Below are 23,616 nucleotides of genomic sequence, written 5' to 3'. Positions count from 1 at the left end.
CATAATTTCTATTGCAAAACTGGCAATCCATCTAATCCGTAGCAATAAACGACAAAACATGTATGCCACGTAGCCACTAGAATTATTCACAAATCGTGTACACTGCAGGTTAAAAACCGAATTTGAATTTTCCGTTTAACAAATCAACTACACGTGTTTGATCTCACTTGGGCAACGCATAATGTATTGTGTGAAATAAATGACCAAACCCTTTCTGTGCATTTGTAACAGTGTAATTATACAAGAAGCAAGGGTGAATTGTTTGACAAACATGAAGGTATGATCGGATATCTCGATATCCTAAGGCTGGTCGTCTCGTTTCGTTGTTCCAATGCCACGTTACTAGTTCAACGTTAAGCTTTGGGACCCTCCAAATAGGCCAGTCTAAACCAAGCTTCCAGTTAACTACATTGGGTGGCCTAAGTACGCTCGGCCACGTCGTGTCACGGGTGACTGTCAAATCTCAAATAACGTATTGTTTTTTCACACACACCTACTGTCATTTTAAATCATGTCCAATTTTTAAATTTTGTTGTGTGTGTTATTTCTGTTTTGGGGCTCGTAATTCCATGTGGTGAGAACCATTGAGACTGGCCTATTTGCAGGGTCCCAAAGCTTAACGTTGTACGTTCTTTTGTTTTACGTTATTTGTCCTTGTCAAACTGCTTATTAAAAATCACTACTGATATACTACTATATGTGTTTTTGAAGAAATTTATACTACAGGCAAAAAGTCGAATTATACTTTTAGCTACAAATTGATTAAAAAGTATATTTGTTCACACAGCCCTGTCGTATGTCTCAATCAGGAATGTGACTTCTGTTGCAAAGATGCTCTATATGTCATCATAAAAAACAAAGTCAGATGAGACGTACAAAAATGTCTCTTGGCACCAACACATGGAACAATGTAGATTTCAACATTTGATTTAAAATAGTGTACAAACTCGTTATACATTATCTTTATCAGCTATATGTATTATTATTAAAGAGTTTGACTGTAGCATCTCAAACTCCAGTGAAATAAACGCTGACTCTTTTATGTATGCTATCTTTATTATGCGAGTTATTACATGATTATGCAGTACATGCACAATTATATCCTTTTCACCACCTGCTCCCTCTTTCCATGACAAATTCGCAAAATAGCCCTCTCTATGGTCTGCACTTTCATTCTGAGGTTTGGAACAAAAATAGCCAATTTTTTGAGTTAAAACTGACAATTTACTCAAATTTGTTTGCAAAAAAATTTGGGCAAGAAAGTGTAGTGGTGAAAAGATAAACCTGGCTTACCCATTCAAATAGAGAAAGAAATGTCATCATATTGACCTCACAATTAAGAGATTACTGAACTAAAAGCTGTATTAATCCTCTGCATTATCTTCAGATAGAACCAGACATAGTTTAGATATCCAATCATTCAATTAACAACTGCAAAGACATTATAAGCAAATAAATATAAGTGACCTGTTTAAGCCTTACATGGATTTACTCCCTATGCACGTGACAATACACTACCACAAACCGAATTGCCATCATATTAAATACACTAAATGTTAGTAAAAAAAAGCCTTACCTTCCGGAAAGGACCCAACTGTCGGCGAACGATATTATATCATCAGTATATTTCAGTGTTCCATTAGGCATCCTCATTTTAAAATCATTACCAGCATTACCATCGGCATCTCCAAGCAAACCACACAGCTTACCATGTACAGATGGATCAAGTTTTGGTGCAACACGTCCTTTACCATCCCAAAACAATGAGAACTTTGATTCTAAATCAACTTTCACGTGTTCAGTATATTTGTGTATAGTTAGGTCGCCAGATACCAAAGGAAGTGGTTTGTCCAAAAGTTTACCATTCAGCTATGAAAATAAATGAGTATGTATGAAACAAATTTAATGAATTTGATATAATATCATGTGTCAGGAATGTCAGGAATACACAATCTAACATTGGAAACAGACACATTTAGAACACGATGTGAAGATTAATTATAGATGACCAATATTAGCAACCTAGCCAAAATGGTTGGTTACCATTCCCCGTGTTAACTACTTATAAGAACGTACTCAGGTTTCAATCTAAAACTAAGATAATATGTAGCTACTAATGCGGACGTTAATCAATAAAGCAAAAAATCATATTATCCTCATTAACATAGATAAAACAAGAGCAAATAAAGAGATGGATTAGAGGGCTCTCTGCTACTGGCCGCCACAATTATATAATCTGGTATGAAATTGGTATTATGACATGCAAGAAAATCAACAATTATGAAATAATTGAAAAATGTTTACTGGTTCTAATTAAAGTACCTGGAAACATGAAGCTTCTACATTAAAAATGGAAATCAAAATCAAAATCCGTATCAAATAGCATTTTAGATTACACTTTGTAAAATGACGTAGAGTGAATGTTATACTTACTCATGGATGCGCTTATTAAATCACACAAGTAAAAATGATATCGTAAAAGTGCCCCCAACCCGACATTAAATATGTCGCAATGAAAGATAGTATGTTCCATGAAAAAAGCAACCTCAAAGAGATAAGCTTGAATGGCGATGCTTCACTTGCTGCAAAATCTGAAATCTGATGTATGTCCTTCCAAAATTTAATGACTCGTAAATTATTGTACTATAACCAATTAAACTTCAAAATGGAATACATGCTTTTATTATAAGCTATTCATGTGACCTCAATAATCATGTACACGCTAATTTCCCGACAATATTATAGACATAGAGATACTACTAACTGTGTATTATGCATGTGAAAAAAGTTAATACAATGTCACCCGATTATTCGCATAGATTATTTATCGATATACATTTATTTCTAACTGGGTATGCAACAGGCTACATCACACAAAAACAAAATGGAAAAAACAAATGAAAAAAATAAATAAAAAGCTCTATATGGATTTTGTATTGGAATGTTCTAAGATCCGTAGAGATTGTTGTTTTTAATGACAGATATACATTACAGACATGTCGATGTATTCAATATAAGCATTGGGGTATTTGGTAACTCTTGGCTCATTCAAATTGTTCACCCGCATCTAATAGCAGATTTTTTAAACTAGTGCTCTTCAAATCAAAGGTAAGCAAAAGAAAATGTTGTGTTAACTGAAGATACTAGTTGCATGGAAGCTTCCTTATGTCTTATTCACTTATGTAATCATGGATTGTAAAATTGCCTAAAGAAGATGTATACTCTTCCACTGTGATTATTTCTATGTGAGAACAATATTTTGATCACTGTCAACCTTCCTGTGGTAATATTGAATAACTTGCTTGAGTCTTATTACTATTTACACAACAAACTGAGTTGCATTCAGCTCTTATACAATAGCAGCAGTATCGTGTCTATATTGGTAATCGAAAAAAATACTTTTGGCAGCTGAAATATTGGCCAAACTAGAAACCATGGTTATCTAATCAGCAATTATTCAATACAACCATTGTAATCTACTGAAACAATATGCCCCAACAAGTAACTCTTCCCAAGTGTAACATAGACATGGAGAATCTACTTTCTGAAACATGCAGTATCTGTCAGGAGATTTCTTTTACTGATTTTAGAACCAAACCTCTGCATTGTTTCCTACGTGGATATTGATGACAAGTGCTAAATGGAACAAACATTTCGTGGTAAATATTGCCCCCAATATGCTTTCTTTTTGAAACACGAGCATGTCAGTTTTTTAGAGCCAAGGGAAATCCATACACAAGTTCATGCAGCCGAGGGATTGGGTAGTTTTCTATTTCAACTTTATTTAAGATATCGATCAATACATTTTCAACAAATAAATACCAATCAATCAATAAAACAATCACTAAGAAAATCTGCATTTAATGCCAACATATTAGATGACATGGTATCTTAGGCAAAGGCTGCAAATATCACCGTCATTTGGTGATCGATCTACATAAACATGGAAATAAGAAAATTAGAAACTGTTTTTTTCACCCCAAAATATGACGCTTATCATTGAACAAAAATAACTGTTTTGTTACTTTCCAGGACATATTGCATAAGGTGAGGTAATGTTGGATTTCCTATATCAGATTCCTTATTTTTGTAGACTTTAATTCACTTTAAGTAGAATGGTCAAGTGAAAGGATTTTATCTAATTCATATTTATATCACAAATACGCTTTTAATATTAATTAAAATCGTTTGCTGGGAAAATAGTATGTTCCTAGTAATCATACCCATTGCAAAATTGTACAAGCACCAGCCCTATGAAGATGTTATAATGTTGAATGTCTCGAATAAGTGTATTAGTGTCTTTAAGATAACAAGTTGTGATCACAATTTCAGTGTAACACTTTTTACGCATTTTCAATATTTAGAACACTTAAATAAATTGCATATATTTGTAAAAAAAACATGTGTTACTTACATATATGTCATTCCCACGTACTAATGTAATTGCTTTTCCACCAGCATGTACAGTAACATGTTCAACATGTATTGATTCGTCCATTTTGTGATGTCCGAGATGTATTACCACAATAAACGACGGATAATGAGAACATTCTTGAAAAAGGATATACGAGCAACCACTCTGGCCTTTGTAATCAAACTTTCTGCCATCAAATGTGTTAAAGTGGGGATCCAAAAACACAACACCTTGTATAGGTTTGAAGCCAGGCACATGTATAACAACAGGAGTAGTTTCTATAATACGAAAATGAAGAAAAAAGCGTTATCACGTTTAAAGTCATGTGCATATTCCCGCGTAATATGATCGTGGTTTGAACACTTGCCTTTGCAGCATCTGCATTTTGTTGTAAGACATAAAGCATCACTATACGGACCAATAATATGACCAGTATCGCAGCTTGGTCGTATACTCCAGTCTTGACAGTAGCCATGTCGATCCACACAGGGTGTATCTGTTGGGGGAAGTTTATTGACTTAGTATAGACAGTACACTGCTGTACTAAGAGTGTATGCCCTTTACCTGGTAATGTATTGAATTAAACAATCATCAAAGCAGGATTGTTTACTTAAAAACAACATAATCCACATCATCATTCCATAATTTCCCATAATTTTCAATACGACTTTGTATGACTCCTTCTTGAAAGTGAATTTATGAATCATACTCAGCTTTCACAGCTCTTCATGTCACTGAACTTCGTTATTAGTGTTTTACTACCCGATATGTGTTATTAATAATTCTTGACCTAGCTCACGTATATGAGTCAGTTGTTTGTTGTTTATCATCTTTTCAATTCCAAAAGTGTCTCTTGGTTAGTACACGCATATTCAGAGACCATATTTAGTATAAATAAATATAAATTACGAGATAAGATAATTAAATAGAACATATGAATATGACATCAATGCGAGAATACAATCTTTCAAAGAAACAATCAGACAATTAAAAACAATCAGCCAGATTAAACAACTTAATGACTTTTATATTGTAGTACTCCTGGTGGCGAATGTATCTTTTATTTTCATGTTAGAACCCACTGAAACACACCATGGTCAAGAGTCAGTCAAATGGGAGAAACAAAGTCAAAATTTGTGCAGAGATTCTTTAACACAAGCGATCTCAACAAAATTTAACAATTTGAATAAATTAAAAGAAAAACAATAAAATGCATTGAAAATATGTATTGTTATGCTACAGTCAGCAAACATATTGAAATATAGCACATTTATGGAAAACAGTGTTGTAGAAACTTACTAAAGATATTATCACACGTTAAATCATGAGGTCGACGCTTGGTGATCTCTGAAAAAAAGTAAATAACACAATCATTGTATGTCGTTATGACACTTCTTTATTCCACCATGTTTCATAGTAAATTGTAGATTGTAAGTTGTAAGTTTTGTTTACTGGTATTGCTATTATCAGTCATCCAACGCTATAGCTAGAAAAGTAAGTACTGAAAATGTTAAACTACCCAACAATATATGTAGTCAATCATCCCAGCCACAAAAGAAATATATTTGGTAATACTTGTTTCATCAGATTTTTGTCTAAATATACAAACTCAAATTTCAGTAGTCGTGTTTGCAATGTGTACACAACGCTAAGCAAGCTTATTTATTACTACTGGTACATCAAATTGATTCTTTTTTCACCTAAAGCTGTTTTGCTGTTCGCCACATGATTAAGGAATTACCTGACAACTTTATGTAATAAAATCTCCAATGAACATAATGATCTGCACATGGTCGTCATTACAAACACACAGGCAAGTGTTTCTTTCCTGTATATATTTGATGTAGCATATGTCAATATATTTTTGTCTCGGAAATCATTCAATAACTTTTTGGCCTAAATTTACAAATTAAAATGCATCACGTCCTTTGTAAATACACATAATTACACGTAGAGTCTATGTTATCAGCATTATATCTGTCTGTGGTCTTTGTTTCTCTATTTAGTGTATGCTGCACTTTGAATTAAGTTTTTACTATCATTCAGTAACTATTTAAACAGAATTTTGACTGTGTTTGTTGAATAATAATATACAGCAAAAAACATTTCTCGTCCCACAAACATTGTACTCTCCACTTTGATTCTGGTAGAACAATCGTAGCCTGAAACAGTAATATCCTAGTACATTTGCTTGGAGAACTAGTAAACATGAACTGTTTGAAACATATACATTGACTACAGAGAGAGACAAAAGTTAGCAAATTGAGAACACTGCATAGCTTTTTTCTTAAATATTATGTCAATCAACAGTGATTATATTGATGTATGTTTATCTTAGTATGTAATGTTTTAATTTGACAAGAGTCTGCTTGAATCGTGGTACAATATAGTGGCGTGTGAAATGTACATGCAAAAATGATATCTTGAATTTTTTCAGGAAGAATTAAAATTCTGGTCATATATATGACGCGATTACCAAAGTTAAACACATTTATCTGACGTTATCAGATCAATAATAATAACATAAGTGCAGAAAAAATAATTATCAATAAACCTGGGATTTTGAGAAAAATAGATTAGACAATAACATAACATTACATGGCCGAACTAAGAACAGTTTACAAATACCTTTTCGTTCAACACAGCATCTGCAAGTGTCATCTCCACACGCTTTTCTTCCCATAGAGTCGTAAACTTCGTAGGTATCATTTGTACACGTTGCAGCACAAACTCCTTCTATAAACACACCTTCACTTGGTTCAACGGTGCAAGTACCATCCACTGAGTACAAAAATATAAAAAAAGTTATGAAAACTGAAATAAATAGCGACATTTTTGTGTGCTTGCAATTACAAGCAAAAATAGATACATATTATAACACTAAGCGCATGATTTAAAGCCCCTCGGCAAAGCAGGCAAACATGTTTGTCATCACTCCACTAGCTATTGTACTAGGAATAATTTCAAATGGAGTGTAATGATGACTGTCTTAAGGAGTCTAGTTCTTAATGTTGAAACAAACATTATTATAACTACACACATATAACCTTATTTATAGATCAATATGAACTTTAACTAGTTAGGCTTCTCATTACAACACACCACTGTTCATAAATGAACTGTTCCAAATTGAGTGAAATGTCATAAAGTGTTAAATACCACTCACTATGAATATAAATCACAGCTGACTGGTGTATTTCCACCTTGTGTACTCACCTTTACATGAATAGTCAATTTCTGAAAAGACAACAAAGGTAATTTAGTATTGTTTAAGTTTTCTGATTCATGGCTTCAGTTAGCCCGATACAACATGATTTATAGAAATGTAAATGGTTCTTTTCCAGGCACATATTTGGTTCAATTAACCCAACATCACTTCGAAACTGTATCTTGTCTGATAGAGTCGTAATTCCATTTAAGATATATAAAACGGTTGCGAGACAACACAAACTTAACCACGCTATTATTATAGATGTAAACGTTATATAAACTTACAAACAAGAAAACTGCTGATCAGAATTGTGGGCACTTACCAATTGGCCGTATAATTTCCATGTGTTGTTTGGATTCATATTCCTTGGTGTAAAAAAATATAACAACATACTGAATATTTTTTAGATTTCAACATTCTATAATCTTTTTTATTGTGAACTAAATTGAGCACGTCGAGTCGTATTGTTTTGCAACACTATGACCCAAATATTCAGCCTCTTAGCATACATTTGTCATTACGTCCACATAGTAAGCATACGTTTATGACATATGAAAATAAAATAAAATAACACACAGACAATATTAGAAGACACACTTTAAAGACAAGTTATGCCTTAATTACCGATTTATTTACACTCGAGTCGCCTAATAAATATAATATCATATAATCGACCCAAGCATTCAATAGCTATGATAATGCTTTTACATACAAATTTGATGTATCAATGAGAAATTATCCCTACTCACTCTCAATACGTTGGCGTTACACAGTGATACTATGTATAGTGCGCAAACAAAGATTCGTATCACGTTTATCACTGCCATAATCCTTTAGATAAAAGAGAAATTTACATAAATACCATTATGAAACTATTACTATTTGTTTGTTGTTGCCACTCTCGTTGTACCCTTTATGTTTCTTTTGCCTCCTGTAATTTTACTGTATTCAAAGTCATAATACCCATAAAATGTGAGAATATCAATTAGCTTAACATATTAATTTTGAAAAAAAAGAGTAGATTTTATTCCACGCTGCTGTTTATGTTGTACTTGATACAGCCACCTATATTTGAGTGATAGTTATTGTTTCAGACAATGAAGATTTATTCAACCCGTCTATTAAAACAAGCTTAAAAAAGTATTTGATTTTGATTAAACATCGACAATGTTGGTTTGTGGTAATACCAAATGGTGCACATGTTTGTGAAGGATGTTGTAGTTGTCATGTGAACAAGAACCTCTAACGATCTAACTAATGCAGGTACATAATTGTATAACACATGACTGTTATCCATCCTTAATAAAGAAAACTAGCAAATGTGGAACATTATATCATAGTACTTTTACTATCTGAGTACTATACATATATTCTCGATTCTTACATAGAAAGCATATTGAGTCTGTTGCAAACTTACACAGGGTAGGGGGTCAACCCCTTATGGTGTTCAGCCAAATGTAGGATTTGTGTTGGGGCTCACCGATCATAAGTCTGGTGCGACAACCACTGTGCTACCAGTGACCTTGAATGCTTACTTTATCTGTAGTACTGATACCAGGTGAACAATTTGATGAAAAATGTCTAATACATTACTGGTCTAAGAATGGTTCCCCTTTTTTTTATCAACCACGACATCGATGACTCGATCATAATGCAGTCATTATGTCTAACTACATAAATCTAGCAAGCCACCAGCTGTACAATGCATATATGATTGGAATTAAACATTTGGTTTAGAATAGAATTATATACAACACGACTGAATTAGCCAGCAAATGCCGTACCAACCAATGTACATGCTAAGTTCTTACCACCAGAATATCTCGCGCATGATTCTTTTCACGTCTCAGCATACAATTTAATCGTCTACCTTAGCGATGCCAATTCCGCTGGTCCGCATATTCCTCTGTCAACGACGCAACTAGTTAAATTTATTCTCAAAAACCAATTCAAATAAAACTTAAAAATGAGCGACCATTGAAAGATGTCGTTAAGGAAACAATAAATTAAAAGAAAAGACACACACAAAAATACAAAACTTTTTACAAAAGATTTTCACTGTCAATTTGTCAGCAATTACCTGTGCCACGACGGGAGGTCGTCCCCACATATTCTAGGAAATCTGCAGCTAGGTCCAGAAAGCAGACTGCTTTTGATGTGGGTAGGCAGGTTATTATCGAGTCGAGTACAGTGCCACTTCTGCACTGGCCGGTCAAGACCAAGACGTGAAATTTGCACAGATAAGTGACTTTCCTGGTCTTTGTATTTTAGGTTGGCTTGAAATTTTAAAATTGTCTGGGGAATAAAACAATCTGCGGCCATTGGGACAGAATGTGCTTTTGTTCCACTTGCAATTTATGGCATGTCCCACTTGTGGGTAGTTTTAGGAGTGGTCCTATTGGCGTCATGGGACGTTGAAATTCTTGTCTCAATGTCTGGGTAGAAATGAAAGCCCCTTCCTTGGTCTTTAATACCATTAAATTTGAATACAAGATTGAGTTCTTTTTAAGCCCTATGCCCCTTTTTTTCTGAATAATAAAAGGTCGGCACTCAATAATGTGGATTGCAATTAGTGATTTGAATGCTACAACGGCAGTTGAAGAGGTGACGGAGCCTCGTTTTGTTTGTAACCTACTGTCAGTGGCCATTAACTGATCGAGTCAACCATTATTTAAAACAAATTCCGTTGTGAAGTCATAAGAACAACACAAGAAATGAAGACAGATCTGTTTCTGTTTAAGTTAGACCTTATATCCGGTTATGAATTCATTGATATTTTTTGGATCACAGTCAATATTTAGGTTTCTTCTGGATTTTGGTGGTATAAGATGCGTTTTGCCATTTGGCTTGTGTTCATGGAAATATATCTTTACAAGGGTACTCCGACCATTGGTGGATAAGTGCCGGGGTGAGGGTATAATTGTCTTGATGACGTTCTTGGCGCTAGTTATACCTTGGAGTCTTTGGTGTCAGCAATTCTGAATTGCTCATGGTAAGAGCTGGTGGTGACCCAGTGTAGCTAGAGCTTCCAAACTAGCATATACGAACACGTCTGTCACTGGCGTTGCTGGGTACGTTGTAGAATGTGGGGAATATTTTGTTCAGAGCATGTGGAATTCGGAGAAGGAGTATCCTAGGTCAACTTGGCGAGAATTGTCTATTGCGTACGGGACAGTCTTACTGAAAGGCCTTACAATGGAGTTATTCCCCAACAAACAAAATGTGGTTTATATTGTACACAAAAGGAGTCTGACTTAAAGGGAATTGCCTTAAATATATTTGAAGTTTGTGCCCGCTATTGAATATTACCGAAATCGGACTGGGTTCTTAGAAAAGCAAATAAGAAAGCATTTGAGTAAAATGGTCGATGTAGATAAATGGTCAACCAATTTAGGATTTTTACACGTTTTAGATTAGGTATGTGAGGTCCGTTCGAAGTTGAATGATTTGCACCGTCATATAACGCAAAGTGCTTAAGATTTAATTCACATTTTTGGTTCCATAATACCGAGGACAGTTGATGCATTTATTCAAGATTGGTATAATGTCAATGACTGCTTTTTGCCCATGATTTGTTTAATCGGCAGAGTGTTGAAGCATTTAGAAGTACTCAAGGGTAAGGAAGTGTTAGTAATCCTCTTGTGGCGATCTTCCTATTCTTAGCGATTTATTCGTCCAGACGGGGTTCACTTTGCCATTATGTAGTTAATTAAATTTTGTTTCTGGGCGTGAAAACAACAAAGGTTTTGGAGGTAAACTGTTAAATTTCAGAATGATCGCACTTCGCGGTGATTTAAACTTGCCATTGGGAAACGCAATATTGTGCACTTGTGTAGATTAACACTAAATATTGCGAAATTGTTTATGACCATCTTGTTTGGCGAGCAACATGCATTTGCAGAATTCCCTGCTGAACTTTGTCACGTAGCATTATCAATCAAGTTGGCTGAGGGCTCTGTGCACAATCACCAAATCTAGCAGTGGGTTGCAATCGCAGGTTACGGTATTCATTAAAAATATTGTAGAATCACCCAAACGTATGCTTGGTAAACCAGTGGTAAAGTAAAAAACAATCACTGCAGACATGAAGAATTCGAATTATTTAACTGACACTGGAGATATTTGCAATTGCTTATTTTTATTAGCTTTTGCTAGTTTCTTTAGGTAAAGTTAGTATTAGAAGGTCGGATATTGTATTTGCTGATTTCCATGTAAGTATTAATATACATAGTAGCGAGAACGATCAGTGTCATTTGAACAATCAGGTTTGTATTGCTAGAACGGGGAATATTACCTGTTCCGTAGCCAACTACAAGCAATATTCTAATGCAGTCGGTCTTGGAGAGGTTAGTAATGCTTTTGTCCTCAGACCACGTTATCGTAGTAACAAACGCAGTAAACTAGTGCACGCCAATAAAAAGCTCACCTATTTTAGGGATCGAGAAATTATTACACAGAAATTATTTTTAGTTATCTCGGATGTGTCCGGTTTTAGTACACATTCTTTCCGTACGAAAGCAGTGGCTAAAGTTGATGTCCAAGACTAATCGTGCCAAGCTACATTATTTTTTCCCTTCTGTTGGTAGCCTATCTCTGTGTGTGGTATCGTCACTACACAAGTAGACACTCGTGTGTTTCTTCGATTAAGCCGGGATTTGGAGTCAAACCTTTGTATTTAGTTTTATATTTAACATCCTCATATTCTACAATTAAATAATGTCCGTGTATTTTCTCTGTTGGATTTGAGGTACATGGAAAAAAACAATCATTGCGGCTATAAAAATTATTGTTAATTAACATAAGTTTAAGTGGTGAAGTAAGGTGAATACCAACGTGAATACTACGCTTTGGGAGAAAAAAAATATTTTGAAATAAATTTTAGATAATTTATAAATGTTCAGCACAAAAGGTTGCAATATCGTGCTCCGTATTGCATTGTTGTGTGGTTGGTTTATCATAGACGACCGGCAGCTGGCTGTTTTACCACAAATTGACAGGAAATAGTACACTAGTTTTAAAGCACATATCCAAATACATATACCATGCGTACACTCACACGTATATACATTGTTAAACTAACCTGAGATTTGCAGTTACCTGATTGCAGAAAATAATGACTAGAAAATGTTTTCTTTTGTATAAAGTAGCTAGATTCCAATGATATGATGATTCCTGAGAACACGCAGGTAATATGTTTATCTTTCACAGCATTAATGACGTATACTTTAGATAGCGACCAATGACGTACGACACATGTGTGTTTCTCATTTGCATAATAATTCGTTCTGTCATTGATGGGAGGTTACGACGCGAACTAAGCTCGATTGACATATGCACGTAATGCACATTCTACTTTTATTTAACACCCGTGTTAGGCGTATGTATTAGCGCAAATTACAAAGTGATATACATGGATGTTCGTGAGAATATTAATTATGATGCAGTATGATATACTGTGTGCGTGTGGGGCGTGGCACTGTATGTACTGCGGGATTAGTAGTGTGTATAGCAAATATTATCATGTATCTAGGCAGTGTATGATTTCTTGGTATATCTTTTTGTTTGATTTGACGATTCTCGGTTTGGACAACCATGCGAACAACTGGAACATAAACGTATTGTAAATTTACAATTTCAATAACCACGAATGGCATGACGGTTAGGAGTTGGTATTTTTTTCATTTTTAATTATTTTAATTAAAATTATTTACAGTTGCTTGAATTAAATTATTTTCCATTTCCACGTGAATATCAATTGAAAAAAATATACATTAGTTGAGATGCAAATTGTAAAACCAAAAATAACGACAGCATGTGCATCTTTTACTCTATACCATCGTTCGAACAACGCATACATATGCAGCAGAGATACTAATTACTGACGCTTCACCTGAGTTAGGTATTATAATTCGAATATATGACTAGATGGATTAAGACAACATGTGTATCGACCCATTGTTCCTTTATATCAACTGGCCAGACATACCATAAATAAAAGTCTGTGGAAATTCTAAAATTTAGTTTTTCTCACCTAAATATCAATCAAAATTGGGTAAATAAATAATGCACTTCCCAACTAAACTCACAGGTATCACAAATTTACCACACACTACACATGGTTTCTTCGGCAACTTCTGCATAATTACGTTGAAATTCTTTGGTAAGCATAGAAAATATGCCTACATATAATTTCTAACTTGGCGTAATTACGCGCCAAAAATGTGTACATATATTTTTGTGTGTGCAAGGAAGATAATAACCTTATATTCTCTTGTATTGTTCATGGTTTGGCATCAATGATTTATTTTAAGGTAACACATCATTTAAGACTACTATTAATCACATTACAACCTCTGGTGAGAAAGATTGTGCAATTTTTAAATGCCCCCAAACTAAGGCGGGCTGAGAGGGGAACTTGGACATCATAGATATTTTTAGTTTATATGGTTTATGTGCGTCTAGTAAGTGTTGCCCACACCTCCAAACAGTATGTAATATAATGTAGAAAAAGGCTTTTAGAGAAGAATTAGTAAAATATTTACATATAGAATAGACAATTCGCAGCAGGATTTACAACTACTGTATGCTATTAACGTCTGTACATACTTCGAAACATGTACTATACGATGTGTCTTATCTTGGCTTGCATAATTAAAGTACTCTTTCTACAAAACATAACGACGTATTCAACCATAGTCAATTGAAATGCTGGTACATGTATAATATAATAATATATTTATAATCTAGAAGGACAAGGTTATTACTACTAATTGATGAATATCGTTTTTTTTCCCTAAAATTATAAAGTGCCCCATTGCAGTAATATGGTCGGAACTACTAGCGAATTATAAGCAAACAAAATATATATGAGCGTTACATGGCAGTTCACTTACTACACTTCAATACATGGTACTGCACTACATTACACAGGAGTACACTTACCTATACTTCAATACATGGTACTGTAAAGTACTAAACGACAGTACTATTACCTACACTTCAATACATGGTATTGTACAGCACAGCACAGCATTAAACGACAGTGCACTAACCTACACTTCAATACATGGTACTGTACAGCACTAAACGACAATACACTTACCTACACTTCAATAAATGGTATTGTACAGCATAGCACTAAACGACAGTACACTCACCTACACTTCAATACATGGTACTGTACAGCACTAAACGACAATACACTTACCTACACTTCAATAAATGTTATTGTACAACACAGCACTAAACGACAGTACACTCACCTACACTTCAACACATGGTACTGTACAGCACTAAACGAGAGTATACTTACCTACACTTCAATACATGGTATTGTACAGCACAGCACAGCACTAAACGACAGTACACTCACCTACATTTTAATACATGGTTTTGTACAACACAGCATAACATTGTAGTACATTCACCTACACTTCAATACATGGTACTGTACAGCACTACACGGCAGTACACTTACCAGCACTTCAATACATGGTACTGTACAGTACTGAACGACAGTACACTTACCTACACTTCAATACATGATACTGTACAGCACTGAATTACAGTACACTTACCTACACTTCAATACATGATACTGTATAGCACGACAGTACACTTAACTACACTTCAATACATGATACTGTACAGCACAACAGTACACTTGCCTACACTTCAATACATGATACTGTACAGCACAACAGTACACTTACCTACACTTCAATACATGATACTGTACAGCACAACAGTACACTTACCTACACTTCAATACATGATACTGTACAGCACAACAGTACACTTGCCTACTCTTCAATATATGGTACTGTACAGCACTGAATGACAGTACACTTACCTACACTTCAATACATGATACTGTGCAGCACGACAGAATACTTAACTACACTTCAATGAACGGTAAAATACTGCACTACACGGCAGTACACTTATCTACACTTCAATACATGGTACTGTACAGAACTAAACGACAGTACACTTACCTACACTTCAATACATGGTACTGTACATCACTACACGGAAGTACACTTACCTACACTTCAATACATGGTAATGTACAGCACTAAACGACATTACACTTACCTACACTTCAATACATGGTACTCTAAAGCACTAAACGACAGTACACTTACCTACACTTCAATACATGGTACTGAACAGCACTAAACAACAGTACACTTACCTACACTTAAATACATGGTACTTTACAGCACTAAACGACAGTACACTTACCTACACTTCAATAAATGCTATTGTACAGCACGGCACTAAACGACAGTACACTCACCTACACTTCAATACATGGTACTGTACAGCACTAAACGAAAATACACTTACCTACACTTCAATAAATGGTATTGTACAGCACAGCACTAAACGACAGTACACTCACCTACACTTCAACACATGGTACTGTACAGCACTAAACGACAGTATACTTACCTACACTTCAAAACATGGTATTGTACAGCACAGCACAGCACTAAACGACAGTACACTCACCTACATTTTAATACATGGTATTGTACAGCACAGCATAACATTGTAGTACACTCACCTACACTTCAATACATGGTACTGTACAGCACTACACGGCAGTACACTTACCAACACTTCAATACATGGTACTGTACAGTACTGAACGACAGTACACTTACCTACACTTCAATACATGGTACTGTACATCACTACACGGCAGTACACTTATCTACACTTCAATACATGGTATTCTACAGCACTAAACGACAGTACACTTACCTACACTTCAATACATGGTACTGTACAGCATTAAACGACATTACACTTACCTACACTTCAATACATGGTACTGTACAGCACTAAACGACAATACACTTACCTACACTTCAATAAATGGTACTGTACAGCACTAAACGACAGTACACTTACCTACACTTCAATACATGTTACTGTACAGCACTGCACGGCAGTACACTTATCTATACTTCAATACATGGTACTGTACAGCACTACACGGCAGTACACTTATCTATACTTCAATACATGGTACTGTACAGCACTGCACGGCAGTACACTTTTCTATACTTCAATACATGCTACTGTACATCACTACACGGCAGTACACTTATCTACACTTCAATACATGGTATTCTACAGCACTAAACGACAGTACACTTACCTACACTTCAATACATGGTACTGTACAGCATTAAACGACATTACACTTACCTACACTTCAATACGTGGTACTGTGCAGCACTAAACGACATTACACTTACCAACACTTCAATACATGATACTGCACAGCACTGAACGACAGTACACTTACCTACACTTCAATACATGATACTGTATAGTACTAAACGAAAGTACATTTATCTACACTTCAATACATGGTGCTGTACAGCATTGAACGACAGTAAGCTTACCTACACTTCAACACCTGGTACTGCAACGCACTATACAACAGTACACTTACCTACACTTCAATACATTGTAATGTGCAGCACTAAACGACAGTAAACTTACCTACACTTTAATACCTGGTACTGTACAGCACTACACGGCAGTACACTTATCTATACTTTAATACATGGTACTGTACAGCACTAAACGACAGTACACTTAACTACACTTCAATACAGGATACTGTATAACACTAAACGCCAATGCACTTACCTACACTTCAATACATGGCACTGCAGTGCACTGCATGACAGTACACTTACCTACACTTCAATACATGGCACTGCACTGCACTGCACTGCAGTACACTTACCTACACTTCAATACAATACACGGTAAAATACTGCACTAAACGATAGTACACTTACCTGCACTTCAATACATGGTACTGCACTGCACTGCAAGACAGTACACTTCAATACATGTTACTGTACTGCACTGCACGACAGCACACTTACCTACACTTCAATACATGGCACTGCACTGCACTGCACGACAGTACACTTACCTACACTTCAATACACGGTAAAATAATGCACTACACGACAGTACAATTACCTACACTTCAATACATGCTACTGTATAGCAATACACGGCAGTACACTTATCTATACTTCAATACATGGTACTGTATAACACTAAACAACAGTACAATTGCCTACACTTCAATACATGGTACTGTACAGCACGAAACGACAGTACACTTACCTACACTTCAATACAGGGTACTGTATAACACTAAACAACAGTACAATTGCCTACACTTCAATACATGGTACTGTACAGCACTAAACGACAGTACACTTACCTACACTTCAATACAGGGTACTGTAATGTATAACACTAAATAACAGTACAATTACCTACACTTCAATACATGGTACTGTACAGCACTAAACGACAGTACACTTACCTACACTTCAATACAGGGTACTGTATAACACTAAACAACAGTACAATTACCTACACTTCAATACATGTTACTGTACAGCACCACACTGCAGTACACTCACCTACACGTCAATACATGGTATTGTTCAGCACAGCATTAAACGACAGTACACTTACCTACACTTCAATACATGGTACTGCACAGCACTAAACAACAGTACAGTTATCTACACTTCAATACATGTTTCTGTACAGCACAGCACAGCACTAAACGGCAGTACACTCACCTACATTTCAATACATGATATTGTACAGCACAGCACAGCACAACATTGTAGTACCCTTACCTGCACTTCAATACATGGTACTATACTGCACTACACTGCAGTACACTCACCTACACTTAAATACATGGTACTGTACAGCACTACACGACAGTACACTTACCAACACTTCAATACGTGGTACTGTACAGCGCTACACGGCAGTACACTTACCAACACTTCAATACATGGTACTGCACAGTACTAAACGACAGTAGACTTACCTACACTTCAATACAAGGTACTGTACGGCACTAAACGACAGTACTCTTATCTACACGTCAATACAGTGTACTGTACAGCACCACACGGCAGTACACTTACCTACACTTCAATACACGGTACTGCACAGCACTACACGGCAGTACACTTATCTACACTTCAATACATGGTACTGCACAGCACTGAACGACAGTACACTTAACTACACTTCAATACATGGTACTGTACAGCAGTAAACGAAAGTACATTTATCTCCACTTCAATACATGGTACTGTACTGCATTGAACGACAGTAAACTTCCCTACACTTCAACACCTGGTACTGTAACGCACTAAACAACAGTACCCTTACCTAACCTTCAATACATTGTACTGTACAGCACTAAATGACAATAAACTTACCTACACTTCATTACATGGTACTGTACAGCACTACACGGCAGTACACTTATCTATACTTCAATACATGGTGCTGTACAGCACTAAACGACAGTACACTTACCTACACTTCAATACAGGATACTGTATAGCACTAAACAACAGTACAGTTACCTACACTTCAATACAATACTTGGTACTGTACAGCACTAAACGACAGTACAATTACCTACACTTCAATACATGGTACTGTACAGCACTAAACGACATTACACTTATCTATATTTCAATACAGGGTACTGTATAACACTAAACAACAGCACGATTACCTACACTTCAATACATGGTACTGTGCAGCACTAAACGACAGTAAACTTACCTACACTTTAATACCTGGTACTGTACAGCACTACACGGCAGTACACTTATCTATACTTCAATACATGGTACTGTACAGCACTAAACGACAGTACACTTACCTACACTTCAATACATGGCACTGCAGTGCACTGCATGACAGTACACTTACCAACACTTCAATACATGGCACTGCACTGCACTGCACTGCACTGCAGTACACTTACCTACACTTCAATACAATACACGGTAAAATACTGCACTAAACGATAGTATACTTACCTGCACTTCAATACATGGTACTGCACTGCACTGCAAGACAGTACACTTCAATACATGTTACTGTACTGCACTGCACGACAGTACACTTACCTACACTTCAATACATGGCACTGCACTGCACTACACGACAGTACAATTACCTACACTTCAATACATGCTACTGTATAGCAATACACGGCAGTACACTTATCTATACTTCAATACATGGTACTGTATAACACTAAACAACAGTACAATTGCCTACACTTCAATACATGGTACTGTACAGCACGAAACGGCAGTACACTTACCTACACTTCAATACAGGGTACTGTATAACACTAAACAACAGTACAATTGCCTACACTTCAATACATGGTACTGTACAGCACTAAACGACAGTACACTTACCTACACTTCAATACAGGGTACTGTAATGTATAACACTAAATAACAGTACAATTACCTACACTTCAATACATGTTACTGTACAGCACCACACTGCAGTACACTCACCTACACGTCAATACATGGTATTGTTCAGCACAGCATTAAACGACAGTACACTTACCTACATTTCAATACATGGTACTGCACAGCACTAAACAACAGTACAGTTATCTACACTTCAATACATGTTTCTGTACAGCACAGCACAGCACTAAACGGCAGTACACTCACCTACATTTCAATACATGGTATTGTACAGCACAGCACAGCACAACATTGTAGTACCCTTACCTGCACTTCAATACATGGTACTATACTGCACTACACTGCAGTACACTCACCTACACTTAAATACATGGTACTGTACAGCACTACACGACAGTACACTTACCAACACTTCAATACGTGGTACTGTACAGCGCTACACGGCAGTACACTTACCAACACTTCAATACATGGTACTGCACAGTACTAAACGACAGTAGACTTACCTACACTTCAATACAAGGTACTGTACGGCACTAAACGACAGTACTCTTATCTACACGTCAATACAGTGTACTGTACAGCACCACACGGCAGTACACTTACCTACACTTCAATACACGGTACTGCACAGCACTACACGGCAGTACACTTATCTACACTTCAATACATGGTACTGCACAGCACTGAACGACAGTACACTTAACTACACTTCAATACATGGTACTGTACAGCAGTAAACGAAAGTACATTTATCTCCACTTCAATACATGGTACTGTACTGCATTGAACGACAGTAAACTTCCCTACACTTCAACACCTGGTACTGTAACGCACTAAACAACAATACCCTTACCTAAACTTCAATACATTGTACTGTACAGCACTAAATGACAACAAACTTACCTACACTTCATTACATGGTACTGTACAGCACTACACGGCAGTACACTTATCTATACTTCAATACATGGTGCTGTACAGCACTAAACGACAGTACACTTACCTACACTTCAATACAGGATACTGTATAACACTAAACAACAGTACAGTTACCTACACTTCAATACAATACTTGGTACTGTACAGCACTAAACGACAGTACAATTACCTACACTTCAATACAGGATACTGTATAACACTAAACAACAGTACAGTTACCGACACTTCAATACATGGTACTGTACAGCACTAAACGACATTACACTTATCTATATTTCAATACAGGGTACTGTATAACACTAAACAACAGCACGATTACCTACACTTCAATACATGGTACTGTACAGCACTACACGACAGTACACTTACCTACACTTTACCAACGTAAATACTACGCTTTGGGAGAAAAAATATTTTGAAATAAAATTTAGATAATTTGCATTGTTGTGTGGGTGGTTTATCATAGACGACCGGCAGCTGGCTGTTTTACCACAAATTACATTTAATTTCTAACGTGGCGTAATTACGCGACAAAAAAGGGTATATATATTTTTGTGTGTGAAAAGAAGGTAATAACCTTATATTCTCTTGTATTGTTCATGGTTTGGCATCAATGATTTATTTGAAGGTAACACATCATTTAAGACTACTATTAATCACATTACAACCTCTGGTGTGAAAGATTGTGCATTTTTTAAATGCCCCCAAATTAAGATGGGCTGAGAAGGGAACTTGGACATCATTGGTATTTTTAGTTCATACGGTTTATGTGCGTCTAGTAAGTGTTGCCCACACCTCCGAACAGTATGTAATATAATGTAGAAAAAAGGGTTTTAGAGAAGAAGTAGTAAAATAATTACATATAGAATAGACAATTCGCAGCAGGATTTACAACTACTGTATGCTATTAACGTTTGTACATACTTCGAAACATGTACTATACGATGTTTCTTATCTTGGCTTACATAATTAAAGTACTCTTTCTACCAAACATAACGACGTATTCAGACATAGTCAATTGATATGCTGGTACATGTATAATATAATAATATATTTATTATAATGTAGATGGACAAGGTTATTACTACAAATTGATGATAATCATGTTTTTTTTCTCAAAATATATAGTGCCTCATTGCAATAATGTGGTCAGGACTACTTGCGAATTCTAAGCAAACAAAAATACATGAGCGTTGCATGGCAGTTCACTTACCCATACTTCAATACATGGTACTGTGCAGCACTACACGGCAGTACACTTACCTACACTTCAATACATAGTACTGTATAGCACTACACGTCAGTACACTTACCAACACTTCAATACATAGCATTGTACATCACTACACGACAGCCCACTTACCTACACTTCAATACATGGTACTGTGCAGCACTACACGGCAGTACACTTACCTACACTTCAATACATGGTACTGTACTGCATTACACGACAGTACACTTACCTACACTTCAATACATGGTACTGTACTTCATTACACGACAGTACACTTACCTACACTTCAATACATGGTACTGTACAACAATACACGACAGAACACTTACCTACACTTCAATACATAGTACTGTATAGCACTACACGTCTGTACACTTACCAACACTTCAATACATAGCATTGTACATCACTACACGACAGCACACTTACCTACACTTCAATACATGGTACTGTGCAGCACTACACGGCAGTACACTTACCTACACTTCAATACATGGTACTGTACTGCATTACACGACAGTACACTTACCTACACTTCAATACATGGTGCTGTACTGCATTACACGACAGTACACTTACCTACACTTCAATACATGGTACTGTACAGCACTACACGGCAGTACATTTACCTACACTTCAATACATGGTACTGTACTAGACTACACGACAGTACACTTACCTATACTTCAGTACATGGTACTGTACAACACTACACGACAGAACACTTACCTACACTTCAATACATAGTAAGGTATAGCACTACACGTCAGTACACTTACCAACACTTCAATACATAGCATTGTACATCACTACACGACAGCACACTTACCTACACTTCAATACACGGTAAAATATTAGCTGGCTGTTTTACTACAAATTGACAGGAAATAGTACACTAGTTTTAAAGCACATATCTATATACACACACCATGCGTACATTCACACATACATACACTGTCAAACTAACCTGAGATTTGCAGTTACCTGATTGCAGAAAATAATGACTAGAAGATGTTTTCTTTCATAAAGTATCTGGATTCCAATGATATGATGATTGCTGAGAACACGCAAGTAGTATGTTTATCTTTCACGGCATTAATGACGTATACTTTAGATAGCGACCAATGACGTACGACACATGTGTGTTTCTCATTTGCATAATAATTCGTTCCGTCATTGATGGGAGGTTACGACGCGAACTAAGCTCGATTGACATATACAGCCACATGACGTAATGCACATTCTAATTTTATTTAACACCCGTGTTAGGCGTATGTATTAACGCAAATTACGAAGTGATATACATGGATGTTCGTGAAAATATTAATTATGATGCAGTATGATATACTATATGCGTGTGGGGCGTGGCACTGTATGTATTGCGGGATTAGTAGTGTGTATAGCAAATACTATCATGTATCTAGCCAGTGTATGATTTCTTGGTATATCTTTTTGTTTGATTTCACGATTCTCGGTTTGGACAACCATG

The 23,616-nt window shown here is 36.0% G+C and overlaps 1 protein-coding gene across 1 annotated transcript; it reads right to left on the bottom strand.

Moving 5' to 3' along the window:
* Nucleotides 1-1,037: 1,037 nt before the first annotated feature.
* LOC102804249 (von Willebrand factor-like) lies at nt 1,038-23,128 on the bottom strand. Its single transcript, XM_085494309.1, has 10 exons — nt 23,112-23,128; nt 8,375-8,456; nt 7,948-7,990; nt 7,631-7,651; nt 7,043-7,195; nt 5,714-5,761; nt 4,782-4,910; nt 4,415-4,692; nt 1,577-1,869; nt 1,038-1,431 (listed from the first exon to the last, which is right to left on the bottom strand). Exons 2-10 carry the CDS (start codon nt 8,450-8,452, stop codon nt 1,425-1,427), a joined length of 1,050 nt encoding a protein of 349 aa, XP_085350435.1. The 5' UTR covers nt 8,453-8,456; nt 23,112-23,128; the 3' UTR covers nt 1,038-1,424.
* Nucleotides 23,129-23,616: the final 488 nt, after the last annotated feature.

Source organism: Saccoglossus kowalevskii, chromosome 20 (genome assembly GCF_978046115.1).
Source record: "Saccoglossus kowalevskii chromosome 20, keSacKowa6.1, whole genome shotgun sequence".
Taxonomy (NCBI): domain Eukaryota; kingdom Metazoa; phylum Hemichordata; class Enteropneusta; family Harrimaniidae; genus Saccoglossus; species Saccoglossus kowalevskii.
This window is presented reverse-complemented; position numbering and strand designations above follow the sequence as displayed.

Excerpts from the sequence above, each read along its gene's own strand:
- LOC102804249 (XM_085494309.1), bottom strand. The coding sequence starts at position 8,452 with ATGGCAGTGATAAACGTGATACGAATCTTTGTTTGCGCACTATACATA. Across the intron at positions 7,652-7,947 it reads GGAAATTATACGGCCAATTG|AAATTGACTATTCATGTAAA; the intron begins GTAAGTGCCCAC and ends TTGTCTTTTCAG. Across the intron at positions 7,196-7,630 it reads AATTGACTATTCATGTAAAG|TGGATGGTACTTGCACCGTT; the intron begins GTGAGTACACAA and ends TTTTGTACTCAG.